Source organism: Equus caballus, chromosome 28 (genome assembly GCF_041296265.1).
Source record: "Equus caballus isolate H_3958 breed thoroughbred chromosome 28, TB-T2T, whole genome shotgun sequence".
NCBI classification, from domain to species: Eukaryota; Metazoa; Chordata; class Mammalia; order Perissodactyla; family Equidae; genus Equus; species Equus caballus.
The window spans coordinates 46,341,583-46,355,370 of NC_091711.1; the positions used below are offsets into that span (position 1 = coordinate 46,341,583).

General features: G+C 56.8%; 1 protein-coding gene across 12 annotated transcripts in view; it reads left to right on the forward strand.

Moving 5' to 3' along the window:
- The window catches only part of ARHGAP8 (Rho GTPase activating protein 8), a 71,924-nt gene extending 58,843 nt beyond the window's left edge, over positions 1 to 13,081 (forward strand). For 8 of the 12 annotated variants that reach the window (XM_023631380.2, XM_070254403.1, XM_070254400.1 and 5 more), the window contains 4 exons: positions 1,733 to 1,810; positions 2,601 to 2,729; positions 3,777 to 3,880; positions 6,207 to 6,613. In XM_023631380.2, the coding sequence (XP_023487148.1) occupies positions 1,733 to 1,810; positions 2,601 to 2,729; positions 3,777 to 3,880; positions 6,207 to 6,530 (635 nt within the window). In that variant the 3' untranslated portion in view covers positions 6,531 to 6,613. Of the gene's footprint in view, positions 1 to 1,732; positions 1,811 to 2,600; positions 2,730 to 3,776; positions 3,881 to 6,206; positions 6,614 to 12,255 lie in introns of those variants that run through there. The other 4 variants (XM_070254409.1, XM_070254407.1, XM_070254408.1 and 1 more) reach the window with 1 other exon arrangement.
- Positions 13,082 to 13,788: the final 707 nt, after the last annotated feature.

A 13,788-nucleotide genomic window follows, 5' to 3' on the forward strand; every position in this document is an offset into this window, starting at 1 on the left:
GTTAGTCCCCATGCTGCGTAACTGAGGAAATCGCTGCAAACTCAGCGTGTGTGTGTTGTTTCCACGGTTCTGTGGGTCAGAAGTCCAGGCCCTGGGCTGGGCTCTCTGCTCAGGGTCTCTGGGGAGGAGCCCACATCCACGATCGTTCAGATCATTGGCCAAATTCAGTTCTCGGCAGCTGTAGCTGAGACGCCTGTTTCCTTGCTGGCCGTCAGCCAGGGGCCTCTTTCTGTTCCTGGAGGCTGCCCGCTTTCTCTGCCGTGTGGCCCCTCCCTGGAGAGCTTCCTGCATGTCGAATCCATGCCCCCGTGCTTTGAACCTCTGTTGCCAGCAAGAACCTAGTTCCATTAACAGCTTGCCTGAGGGGGCCAGCCCAGTGGCGTAGGGGCTAAGTTCACATGCTTCGCTTCAGCAACCTGGGGTTTGCAGGTTCAGATCCTGGATGCAGACCTACACACCACTCATCAAGCCATGCTGTGGTGGCGTCCCACATACAAAAAATAGAGGAAGATTGGCACAGGCGTTAGCTCAGGGTGACTCTTCCTCATCAAAAAACAAAAAAGTTTGCCTGATTAGGTCAGGCCCACCCATGATAATCTCTGTATCTTAAGTTCAACTGCCTTGGGCCTGAATTCCGTCTGCAAAGTCCCTGCACTGTAGCACCTAGATTAGTGTTTGATTGAATACCTGGGAGAAGGTGTGTGTACCCAAGGGTCCAGGAATCTGAGGACCATCTCCGAATTCTGCCTATTTGAGTCACTTAGCAAAAAGAGAGAGGGACCAGCCCCCCCAGCAGGGGGAACAGCACATGCAAAGGCTGGAGGTAGGAAGGAGCATGGAGCTGATTGGAGGCTGGAGGGAGGAGCTGGAGGGGCAGTGGGGCAGGACAGTTGGTCACCAGCAGCCGGCCCGCACGGGTCCGAGGTGAGGGTGCTCGGGAAGCTGTCTCCTGGCCGATGAGGAGGGGAGGGCTCCGTGCAGGAGCCGAGTGGGTTTGGACGTATGCATTGATCAGCTCGCTCAGCTTCGGAATGGAGGGGAGGTGGGGGCGGGGGCGGGGGAGAGCGGGGGTCTGGGCCCGGCGCCGTCCTGTAGAGCTTGAGAATGTTCTCTGTCTGCCCCGTGGAACAGTAGCCGCCAGCCCGTGTGCCAATGGCCCAGCAGAGCACTGAATATGCGGTTGTGAGGCGGGTGACTGGATTTTTAAATTTTAGTTAATGAAATTTAAATCTCCCCGTGCAACTAATGGCTGTTGTATCGGATGGGTCAGCTCTAGACCCTCGTGGGAAGAAAGGAAGGTGGCACAGTTGGAGGTGCCAGGCACGTGCCGGGCATTGTTCCGTCCATCTTCTCTGCAGTTCAGAGGCAGGGGCTCTGCAGATCAGGCAGCTGAGCTCAGAGAGGCTAAATGCTTTCTCCGAGGTCACACAGCTGGACAGGGCAGAGTTGGACGGACCCTGGCTCTGTCTGACTTTGGTGTGGGTCTCTTCCAGTCCCCTTTCCTGGAGGCACAGAGGTGGGCAACCAGGGGGATTGGGGCATATGGAGAGGGTTTGACTTGAGAGGAATAAATACAGGTGTGGGTAGTGGACAGTGGGGGCAAACAAGCCAGGCTGGAGGGCGTTCCCTGTCAGGCCCAGGGGAGTGATGCACGGGTAGGGGGCGTCACAGAACGTTCTGGAAGCCCGACATGCTAGGGCCTGTGAGGTGTCCGGAGGATCTCTTCCTGCAGGGCTCCGCACCGAGGGCCTGTTCCGGAGGTCGGCCAGTGTCCAGACCGTCCGCGAAGTCCAGCGGCTCTACAACCAAGGTGAGTCGGCTCCCAGAGCCCCCCACCCTGCGCCTCCCGCCCGGCCGCCCGCACAGCCCCCTGGAGCCTCAGCACCCCAGCACCCGAGGCCGTGTGGCTCCCTCGCCCCATCAACCCCCAGAATAGGCCAGGGCAGCGGCCCAGGTGAGTCCCGTGTGCAGACCGCCAGCCTGCGGGGCAGGTGGCCGCACGAGGCCGTTTGGCCATTAGGGTCTCTGCTCGGACCAGGTGGACGGGCGGGTTGAAATGGAGGGGGGCGTTCCCTGGAGTCCCCATGAGGGACTGGCTGGCTCCTCCAGCCCGCTTAGCCCGGCTTCCTCGACCGCCCGCGTGTAAACCTGTGGGTCAGGAGGCATGTGTCAGAGCCGAGCATGCTGCGATGACCTTAATAAAGCTGTTAAGTCGCTGCTTTGGAAGTGTCCTCTCTACTCCCAGGCACCTACGTCATTTCCACGGTCATGCATTCACTTGTCAAGCGAGAGGGCCGGCCCCTCTTGCCCTGTGCTCCAGGGCCTGACCTCAGGGTGCTCACATCCGAGGCAGGACCAGGCTACCCCACAGAGAAACCAGTGGCATGCCCCAGCCTCTGCCGGGCGCCCCAGAGAGGCAGAGGAGGGTGGGGGGGCCAGCGCCCCCATTTCCAGGAGAGGACAGTCCCGCCCCAGCCCCGTGGCTCCAGCACTAGGCTCTCCTCTCAGCACGTTTAAAGCCAGTTTGTGTCTGAGCCCATTTGGAAGCAGGAATCCCAGGCCCGGGGTCAGAACTCAAACGGACGATGCTCTGTGTCCAGGGAAGCCCGTGGACTTTGACGACTACGGGGACATCCACATCCCTGCCGCCATCCTGAAGACGTTCCTGCGGGAGCTGCCGCAGCCACTGCTGACCTTCGAGGCCTACGAGCAGATCCTGGGCATCACCAGTATGTCCCTGCCCCCGGGGCGCAGCCGAGGCCGGGCTGGGCCGGGGCGCCCGCCTCCTGCCGTTTTCATCTGGCACTGCCGGCCGGGAGAGGGGGCTGCGCCCACCTGGACCCCCGCCCGCCTCAGCCAGGCCACCACTGTCGTCCCTGAAAAGCACAGTGTCTCAGAGGCAAAGCTTAGTCTGTGGCCTTTTTGCACCAGGGAGTGGGGCTGTCGGGGGGCAGACAGGGTTTTTTAAAATGATGGAAACAGCACAAGCACATAGTAAAAAAGAGACTACAGTGCAGGAGGCTGTGTGACGACGGGGGAGGCGCCCGCCAAGGCCTGCAGACCCTCGCCCGTGCCAACCCTGGCGGTGGTCTGTGTGGGGTCTGCTGTTCTTCCCAGGAATGTTCCTCACGCGCTCTTCCCGGCCTCGGGGTTTCGACCTTGTTCTTCCCCTGTCCCGTGCACATCCGCTCATCCTTTTTGACAGCCGCATAGTATTCCACCGGCTGCCTTGTTTCAAGGGTAACTTTTGGGGCTATTTCCAGTTTTGTTTTGCTCCCTGCTCGTTTTAAGACTCAGCTGGTTCTCCAGTTCCAGGTGTTGAGACCACTGTGTCACCGGGGGCTCAGGACTCTGGGTTGCCAGAGTTAGCAATAAAAAATACAGGACACCCGGTTCAACTTGAATTTCAGATAAGCAATGAATCCTCTTTCAGTATAAGTCCTTTCCAAATATTGCCTGGGACGTGTCTATACTGAAAGTATTGGCTGTTTATCTGAAATTCAGGTTTAACTGGTGTCCTCTATTTCATCTGGCACCCCACCCAGACGCCACGTGCGTCTCCTTGAGCTGATGCAGAGGCCCCTGCGGGAACATTCTGGAGGAAATGGGCTTCCCGGTGGCCCATGGTGTCCATGGAGAAGGAAACTACTGCTGGGACACCGTCCGATGTGTGGCGGGGAGGCCCGGAGCGCCGCTCGGAGCCGAGCATGTCTAGTCGAGTCGGTCACGTGTGTGAGTCCTCCCGGGAGGACTCAGGAAGGACTTGTGCGTTGCAGGCGTGGAGAGCAGCCTGCGGGTGACCCGCTGCCGCCAGATTCTGCAGAGCCTTCCGGAACACAACTATGCCGTCCTCAGCTACCTCATTGGCTTCCTGCACGAGGTGAGTGGGCAGAGCAGGGCCGCGGAGGGCAGCCCGCTCCGGGCCGGGCCTCACAGACCAGGGTCTGGGTCACTCTCCCTCGGCCTTGGAACCCCATTATCTGGTCCTTCGCCCAAGGCCTGGCCGGGCCACGACTCTGCTGAGGAGCCCTCCGGGCTGCCAGGTGGGGTCAACCGTGGCCGCCCCTGCCCCTCCCGCATCCAGGGGCTGCCCTCGGTTAGTGCCCACGACCTTCTTTATCGGCTGTCTCTGCTCCCACAGCATCTCCTGCACAGGCTAAGTCCCAGAGGGCACTGAGCCTGACGCACAGTAGGTGCTCACTGCCTGACACACATAGGCGCTCCCTGCCAGTTTGTGGACTGAACAGGCCATTCCTGTGAAAGGAACACATCACCAGGTCCATGGGTGTCCTGGGGCTGCCGTAACAGAGCACCACAAACTGGGGGCCTCAAACACTCAAAAGTCATTCTCTCAGTCTGGAGGCCAGCAGTCCAGAGCCCAGGTGTCTCAGGGCCACGCTCCCTCCACGGCTCGAGAGAAGGACCCTCACTGCCTCTTCCAGCTCCTGGTGGCCCCAGACATTCCTCGGCTTGGGGCTGCGTCACTCGCGCCTCCGTCTCCACGTGCCCTGCTCCTCTGTGGGTCTGTGTCTCCCTATCGTCTCTCTTATAGGGACCTCATTGTAGGATTTAGGGCCCTCCCCCAGGCTGATCTCATCTTGAGGTCCTGAACTTGATTATTTCATGTGCTAAGGCCTTTTCCCAAATAAGGTCACTGTCATGGTTCCAGTGTCTGACCTCTTGTGGGGCCCCATTCGACACCTCCACCGGGAGAAGGAATGGCTGGTGAGGAGCACCTCTCATGGCTCCGGGCTCGGCACCCCTCCTGGGGAGGGAGCAGCAGCTGTGAGGTCAACGGGACAACAGGGTCAACAAACCCAAATGGGTCTCCCCTCACCTCCAGACCATGGTCCTCCCTCATATAACCGTTTTGGGGTCGCCTCCCCTCTCCTGGCCCTTTGCAGGTGGAATGTGGGGTGCCATGTGGATGAGGTCTGGCTGGGGGGCTCCTGGCCTTGGGCGCAGCCCCCGAGCTTCTAATCTCCCACCGTGGGGCCACACCCTGGGGTCTTCAGGGGCCCGCACAGGAACCCTGCTCCACGGCAAGTGGCCTGAGGACATGACCAGTGGGCAGGGAGAGGACCTCCAGGCAGAGCCAGTGTCACGTGCACGTGTCTGTCAGATAATGCCACCTCTTGGTTTTAAAATAAACTCTCCTTTTCCCTCCCTGTCACCTGATTCAATTTCTCAGAGGTCAAGACTGCAAGCTGTGCTGCTGGCTCTCCTCCTTTCTTCTCCTTTTTCTTGAGCTGGGGACGGGCTGTTTCCTGGCCTCCTCCGCGGCACCAACGTTACCATGTCGGGGGGCTCGGCGCTGCCAAGTGTTGGCTCCGCAGCCTTCGGGGCCTCAGCGGGCCTGCCAGCTGGTGCACAGCACAGGGGGCCTGGGGGCCAGTGGTGGTGGTGCCCAGGGGTGGCCCAGCTGTCTCACCGAGGCAGGCGTGGGCATGTCCAGTCATCCTCACTGGCTCTAGTAGGGGGGCCCGCCATGCCCCGCTGTAGTTCTCTGCTCTCCTGACATGGTCCCTGCTTCTGATTCTGAGAGGTCCCTGGGACCCGGGAGGTGAGGAGAAGAGACCAGACCTGGCTCAGATGGGCCCGCATGGCCCCCGTGACACTCACTGGCCATGTGACCTTGGACAAGTCTCTTGCACCTTCTGGGCCTCAGTTTCCTCATCTGTGAAGCAGGGGTGCTGTATCCCTCTTCCTGGGGTGCTGTAGGTGCTGGTCGAGAAGGATGGGGAGCCCCTCGGGGAGGCAAGCTCCTCACACCCTCTCGTCAGCCCTCCAGCCTCCCCCGTGTGCTTTGTGGTCTTGACGGTCCTGACTCACTGGCCGGAGTGCGGAGGTCAGAGCGGTCATCCGGCTGGGGGGACATCACTAAGCACGTGGCTGGGCGACGCCAAAGGCCATGCTCGTACTTGCTGTGCCAGAGTGCCCCTCCCCCCCCCCGGGGGCTCCCGGGTCCCCTGGAGTGGAAGAGGAGACTGGGATCACAGATCATCGGGGGTCGGCGCGGAGGCACCCTCGAGTCACCGAGGCTGAGTGCTTCCTTTGACAGACGGGGAACGGAGGCCCAGAGCAGGAGGGGCTGCACGAGGTGACGGCCCTGGCCGGTGGCTTCCTGGCCGGTGGCTTCCAGCCCAGGGCTCTTCCCACTGGGAACCCACAGTCGCCCCCATGGTCTCCTGTGTGTCCTTCTCCAGGTGTCCCAGGAGAGCATCTTTAACAAAATGAACAGCTCCAGGCTGGCCTGTGTCTTCGGGCTGAACCTGATCTGGCCGTCCCAGGGCGCGTCCTCCCTCAGTGCCCTCGTGCCGCTGAACCTGTTCACCGAGCTGCTGATCGAGTACTACGGGCAGGTCTTCAGCGCCCGGGAGGCGCGCGGGGTGCTCGGCGCCGGCTCGGCTGAGGCCGGCGAGCGGGGCGGCCCCTTGGCTGGAGGCTGCGCCGGAGACGGACGCACCGCAGGCCCCACTGCACCCGCCGTGCCTCCGCGTCCCCTGACGGAGGCCAGGAGACCCCTCTAGTGCTGGACGTGCCACACTGAAGTCTGTCCATCTGTGCCTCCTGTGCGTTTTGTCCACTTGCCATTAAATGACCTTCTCGTGAACTTTGGGCGGAACTTCCGTGGTTCTGGTTCTTTGGCCCTTGTCCGTTGTTCCTGAGCTGCGGGCCAAGATCAGATGATGGATCTGTTAGGATCATAACCCAGGGTGGCTCAGCTGACACGGGGCGCTTGTTGGCTCAGGGCTGGTGTCCGGGACCTGCGGCTATTCATGCTGTGTGACGAACCCGGAACGTACAGCAGCGGCTGTTTGTTAGTGTCCGCGGGTCCGTCGGTCAGCGGGGCGGCCCTGGTCTCGGCTGGGCCCGCCCACGTGTCCGGGCTGACTGGAGGTCCGCGGGGGCACTCGGCTCTCCTGCGGGTCGCATGTCCCTCTAATAGGCTGAACGGGGACGTTCCCACGACGGAGACGGAGATGGAGGTGCCAGCTGAAGTGTGCACAGTTTTGGGCTGGTGTGCGTGTGCTTGTGCCCCGTTGGTCAGAGCCACTCTCACAGCCAAGGCCGGGTCACAGCAGGAGGGCTCTGCAACATCATTTGGCAAAGGGTGTGACTGTGGGGTGGGTGGAGAGTTGGGGCCCTAAAGCAGTCAGCCTGCCCGAGGGCTCCAGGACGTGTGTGGCCCTGTGGTCTCAGGTGGGCCGACCCGCAGTGTTGCAAGATGGGCCCCGTGTTTCCAGCTTCAAGCACAGCGAGTAAGGATGAGAAGTCGTGGTTCCACGTTCTGCAAAAAGCCCAGAGATGCGCCCAGATTGGCCGAGCTTAGGGTGTAGGCCCACCCTGGACCAGTCGCAGTGGCCAGGGCCTGCGCTGCCTGGCTTGGGTCAGTCACGTGCCCCCGGGGCTGGGTGAAGCCCCACCCAGGCCTGGCAGTGAGGGAGGGGTGGCGCCCCAGGTGTGTTGGTTTGCTGGGGCCGCATAACAAATACCGGACTCGGGCCTTAAACAGCAGGCGTTTACGTCACATGGTTCTGGAGCCGCAAGTTGGAGATGGGGCGCCAGCACCGTCGGCTTCTGGCGAGGACCCTCTTCCTGGCTTGCGGATGGCCGGCTTCTTGCTCTGTCCTCACGTGGTTAGGGGGTGGGGCAGAGAGCTCTCTGGAGTCTCTTCTTGTAAGGACACTGACCCTGTGGGATCAGGGCCCCAGCCTAGTGACCTCATTTAGCCTTAATTACCTCTATAGAGGCCCCTTTCCAAGTACAGCCACTCTGGGGGTTCAGGACCTCGCCATATGGATTTGGGGGGCACGAGCATTTAGTCCAGGACACCACACTCATAAGGCCCTAATAACGGGCCTCATGCACCCTCCGCGGGTTCCCGTGTGTCAGACGCCGTGCCAAGCTCCCCAGGCCTTGCTCAGGGGGCAGGGGAGCAAAGGACAAGAGTCCACTGCAGGAGCCCGCCGGCCTCTCCGTGCCTGGCATGGGGCGCTTACACCCAACTGGGCAGTGACCCCGGGTGCCCGTGTGGACCCTTGGGGCCGCCCGGGGCTCCTCCCTGGACTTGGAGGGCATGGGCGCCCTGCTCACCTCCTCGCTTCTCGTCTCCCCGTGATTGGGCCCACTCCCTGATCTGCTGGTGTGCGGACTTGCGCCCTGTCTTTGAAGGAGGGTTTGCGACCGCTTACCCATCTCCCAGGCCTGTCAGTGAACAGACGGCACCTCGCCCCGAGGACCGTCCCCCGAGAGCAGGAGGCTGTTCTGCGTCCTTCTCTGATGCGGATTCTCCCGTGTCCGGGTCGCAGCACAGCGTCCCTGAGTCCTGGCCGTTCGGGTGGTAAGGACACCGATCCTATTGAAATTTCTGGAGCAGAGGAGCTGGCGCTGGGGCCCGGGCGCTGGGGCGGGAGCCCCCGCTGCTGACTGCACACGCCCTCCCTGGAGAGGAGGGCTCGGCGGCGTCAGGGTGGACGTGGTGGGGGCCGAGCTGGGTCCCTCCTGCGGGGTCAGTGGACAATGAACAAGGGTCGATGTGGGGCCACAGGCTGGCGAGGGGACAACTGCCCCCTCCGCTGGGTCCCTGCTGTGGGCCCGGGGTGGTGCCGACTGACCTGCCCCGCCTGCCGCGTAAGCCTCATGCAGCCCGCTGGGGAGGCATTCTCGGTTGGGGCATGCGGGGGCTTCAGCGACACCCCTCGTCCCCGCCAGAGCTCAGAACATCCAGAGAGAGGCAGACTCCGGAGGCCCATGGAGAGAGGTCAAAATGTCCCCCTGGAGCGGACCACAGACAGCCTCAGATGTGTGGCCGAGGGCGTCTGCTGACTGTCGCTCTGACTGAGCCAGACTCCCCGCCTGGTCCCTGGCCCCCGGCAAGGTCGGGGCTGGAATTCACGAGTCTTGCAGGCAGCTGGCTCCTGGGGATGCAGCTGGCCATGCTCGGCTCCCTCTCCCAGATGCGCCAGTCAGAATATTCCTCCTCTTCCTGAGGGAGGGGGTGTGGGGGTCGGGGGAGCGACCGGAGTCTTCATCCCGTCTGATGACGTTTCTCTTCTCTGAAGTTCTCATTCCTGGTCTACACACCCCCACCCAGGGACGCCCAGAGAAGTAAAGGAACTTGTCAGAGTCACACAGCTGGTTACTGGCGGAGCTGGGGTGAGCCCTGCGCATCCCTCTGCTCCTCCGCCTTTGTTCAGGAAGCTGCGGGGGCCAAGGGGGCCACCTGGGCCCCGGTCCTCCCACCTTTGCAGTGGGGAGACTCATGCTGTGCGCTGCCGTCCAGCTCTGAGCACGCCGCCCGGAAGCCAGGAGGCTGAGCTTCATCGGCTCCACCCCAGTCGGAGCGTGTGCAGCCTCCACGCGCCTGTTCCCATCTGAACAGAGTTGAACAACCCACCGTGGACGTCATCTGTCTGCCGCCACACAGTAGAACATTTCCTGGTTGTACAGGAACTGTCCAGATCTTTGAGTTTAGCGCAGGTTTTGGTCCCCTAGATGGCCGTCCACGCTCCTCGACTCTGTCCGGCTCCCCGGGCACACCTCTTCGGCAACTGCAATTGCCCTGAGCAGAGGACATCGGTTGCAAGGGCCCCTGGAGCTCGCAGACGTTGGACCCTGGGCAGCCTTCTGCTGGGGTGGCCTTCAAGAGGCTCACCCCAGGCCAGCCTCACAGAGCTGGACGGCCATGGCCCCCTCACTGCCCCAGGGCTCCAGCCCCCAGCCCTGGGCATTGCAGGGGGCCGTCAGGGCCTGCTGATCTGAGCGGAGTCTTCTGGACTCTTCACCTGTCTCCTCCCAGCTCCTCCTGCCTCACGGTCCCTTTCCTCGTCTCCGCATCGCCCTCTCTCCCCAGTTCTTGTTTTCCTCCCCACTCCGTCACCATTCCTCCTTACTTGTCTCTTCTGTTCCTTCCTGCTCTTTCTCCAGTTAACCTGGACCAGAACGAGTGTCTTGTGCAGCTTGAAAAGCAATTATTGGTTCATTTCTTTCCTGCTCCAAAGCCTTTTTCTTTTGTTTTTTTCATTCTTGTTTCTTTTTTTAAAAAATGCAACCCTCCATCTCTGACTAACCCCAGCAGGCACAGGGAGCCCAGACCAGGGGGCTCCGTTTAGAGCCCGAGGCAAACCTGCCACTGGCCCCCCCACAGCCACGGCCTCTGAGAAGGCCGCCTGGCCTCTGCCCCCGCCGGGGAAGGTGTCTTGTACTCACACAATTCAGAACAACCCTAAAACGGCCTCGGAGATCTGTTGCCAGGGCAAAAAAGGAAAAAAAAACCTGAGCAAGAAATGACGGCCCCCTCAAGAGCACACCACTGTGAACACCAGAATTAACGACGACACTACGTCAGCCCTCATGCATTATGCAGCGAGGTTTACAGCGTGACGCACGCTTCTGGAATAGATGTTTCAAATTTTCTGGCTCCGAGAGGTGGCCCCGAGATGCTCTCCTGTGGGCCTTTGGTAACAGACCCCCTTTCACAACCGGTAATCGTGGAATCCTGGCTTCAGCACAGCGGGACCTGGTCACCCTCCCTCGTATCAAAGCACAATTTCCTGATCGCCTCCCCAGCAAGAGAAAGCGATTATGGTAATATTAACGTGTTGGAAGCACACGCGGCGCATTTCAGCTTAAAACAATGAAATGTGATGCGGAAATGAGGACTCCGGGGTGTCTCTGTTGACAGGACGTGTGGAATAAATTGTGCAAACATTCACTTCTGCAGAAATGACAGAGGTTTTAAGTGACTGCAGAGATTTGCGGGCTGCCCAGAACTTGTCGCTGACATCTACGGTGAGTTACTGAGTCCTGTCCAGAACACAAAAGTCAGAAGCAAAGCACATGGTCTCTCCGGAGAGAGCCATCGCTGGGGGAGCAGGGCTGGGCACCCCGCTTCTGGTACCAGCTCAGAGTCACAGCTGTGCGGCTGTAGGCAAGTCATTTCGCCCGGCTGGGAGAGTTCAGAGTCAGAAGGCTCAGCTTAGGTTTCTGGCCTCCGTGGTGGGTGTGTGACCCGGGTAAGTTTCTCGAGCTTCTCTCATCTGTATAACGGGAAAGGCAGTGTCCACTTGGCAATTCCACGTGCTTTGTGCCAGCCGCTGCCAGTCACAGTTATGGAGGTGAGCAGGGTGCTTAAGAGTTTTCAGAGCTACAGGACACAGGCAGGTGCGGGAGGGAGAGGGGAGACAGAGCAGAGAGTCACGGGCACCTCCCGGTTTTCTGGCTTGAGATATGTGGGCAACTGAGGGTCGTGCCCTCCTCTGAGATGGGGGGGTCGGGAGAGGACAAGGTCTGCTGTTGGTTTGATAACAAAAAGCATTACTGTTTTGTTATAAGAACAGTAACTGCTGGTGGGGAAAAAAAATTCAGTGACTGAAAATATCACTTAAAATTGAATTGTCCATTTAAAAAAAAGTATTTTGTGAAAGCATTTTTTGTGTGTGAATTGCTATGTTTTTCTTAACAGTTTCTCTCTTGAGTTTTCCGCCTTCTCTACGCCCAGCTGACACATTCTCCTTGGAGATTATGTGGCACTTTCCACAAAGTTTCCGCGTACTTTGTCAAAGATTGCGTGTGTTTACAGTTGGGAACTTAGAAAAATGCATACATTGGTTGATTTGGGGAAGCTGCGGGCTTATTTTCAAAGAAAAAAAATTTTAAAAGAAAATGAAAATCACGTTTACACCCATAGATGACCATCGTTAATATTTTGAACGGGCGCTTCCATGTGATGTTGGCAAGCTGGTGAAGTTAACACTGGTCCAGCAGTTGTCTAGGGGAATAACCCCAAAGGTAGGCACAAGGGCATCATGTGCTGGTGTCGTCAGAGGAAATAATTAGATGCAGCCTACGTGTCCATCAGCAGAAGAAATAGCAGATGAATTGGAGTTACATCCGTATGATTGAATAGTGTCCTGCAGTTAAAATGAATAAACTGGGTCCATATGTTTCAACATGGATAGATCTCAAAATATTACACTGAGAAGGAAAAACAGTGCAGAATGATATTGTTTCATTACTTTTAAAAAGTTTTTGAAAGTTTTCAATGTTTTGAAACTCCTCAGTCCTGTACCTTGTTCATGAATTAAGCAGTATTATTCTTTTTGAACAATATATGTGGAAAAAAAAATTAAGTGAATAGGAAGGAGACATGCCAAATTCCTCCTAGAGAAGAGGGACAAAAGGGTCCTTAACTACTTTGGAAGTGTTTTATGTCTGTAAGAAATGTACTTAAGTGTTCTGCTTCCCCTACAGCTGAAGAAATCCTACAGGACTGGATCTTCCCATGGACAACATCAATGAGCTCTGGACAAAATACGAAAGAAGAAAAATAAACAAAAACTTCAGCAGTGACCTGAAGGCACTGGATCATGAACAAGGACAGATTCTGGAGGGAAGTCCACACTGGAAAAGGGCATGGCACAGGATGCGCTCCCTTTATGTGGCTTTTGACCTGAACGAGGCCAAAGCCGGCACTTCTGCTGGAGTGGCCATGTCTTCAACAGAAAGTCACAGGCCTTTTGGCTTGAAGAACAGAGGACAGAGTTTGGGACAACTACAGGCTCTAGAAAGTGGGAATTCCAGGGAATTCTAGACAGGAAAAAGCCATAGAGGAAAGCCAAATTCTGTGCATAAACTCTGCCCAAAGTTGTGCCTGGTCTCTGAGCCACACACATGTGGGACAGACACCAGCTATGATAAAAGAGCTGAACTGGTTTGAGCTACCCATAGACAGAGTTTGCAATCTTAGTCTATCCAAGTTAAACACCTGCTAAAGAAGAAAACCAAAACCAACACTCTTCAGAGGAATATAACAGAACGTAAGATCTCTACAACACAATATTCACAATGTCCAAGAGGCAATTAAAAATTATTTGTCATTTGAAGAACCAGGAAAATGTAACCCACTGTGAAACAATCAACGGACAACAAACTTCAAATGATGTACATGTTGGAAATGACAGTCAAGGATGTTAAAGTAGCTATTACAGGCATCCTCAAATATATAAAGAAAAATATGCTTATGATAAATGGAAAGATAGGAAACCAAATAAAAAATAAAAATAGAAATCATAAAAAACACAGAAGAATTCTGGAAAAGCAAAAGACAATATCTGAAATTTAAAAAAAACCCAAACTGGCTGTGTTTAGTAAGAGAATGGAGATGACAGGGAAGAATCAGTGACCTTGAAGCCAGACCAACAGAAATGACCCAATCTGAAGAACAAAGAATGAAAGGATTGAAAAAGTCTGAGCCTCAGAGACCTGTGGGGCAATATCAAAATATCTTACATACACATAACCAGAGCTCCGGATGTGGTGGAGAGAGAGAACAGGACAAAAAATATTTGAAAGTTAATGACCCAAAATATCCCAAATTTGGTGAAAGACTTAAATTTTCAGATTTAATAATCTCAGGAAACCCCACACTGGATAAAATACGAAGGAAACTACACCTAGGGACACTATTCTGAAACTTCTGGGAACCACAGGTAAAGAGAAAATGCTGAAACCCTGCAGAGAAAAATGAAACGCTTCACACAATAGACCAACAACTGAAGTCAGCTGACTTGTCTGCCGGAACTATGAAGGCTGAAAGACGGTGGAACGTTATCTTCCATCAATAAAGGGACAAGAAAGCAAAGTGCCCAAAGGAGGGCAAAGTGTTGAAACAGAATCCTGTATCAACCAAAAATACTCTTCAAGAGTGAATGCTAAATAAAAGCTTTTTTTTTAAGTAAAAGAAAACTGAAGAATTTTTTCACCAGCAGATCTGCACTACAAAAA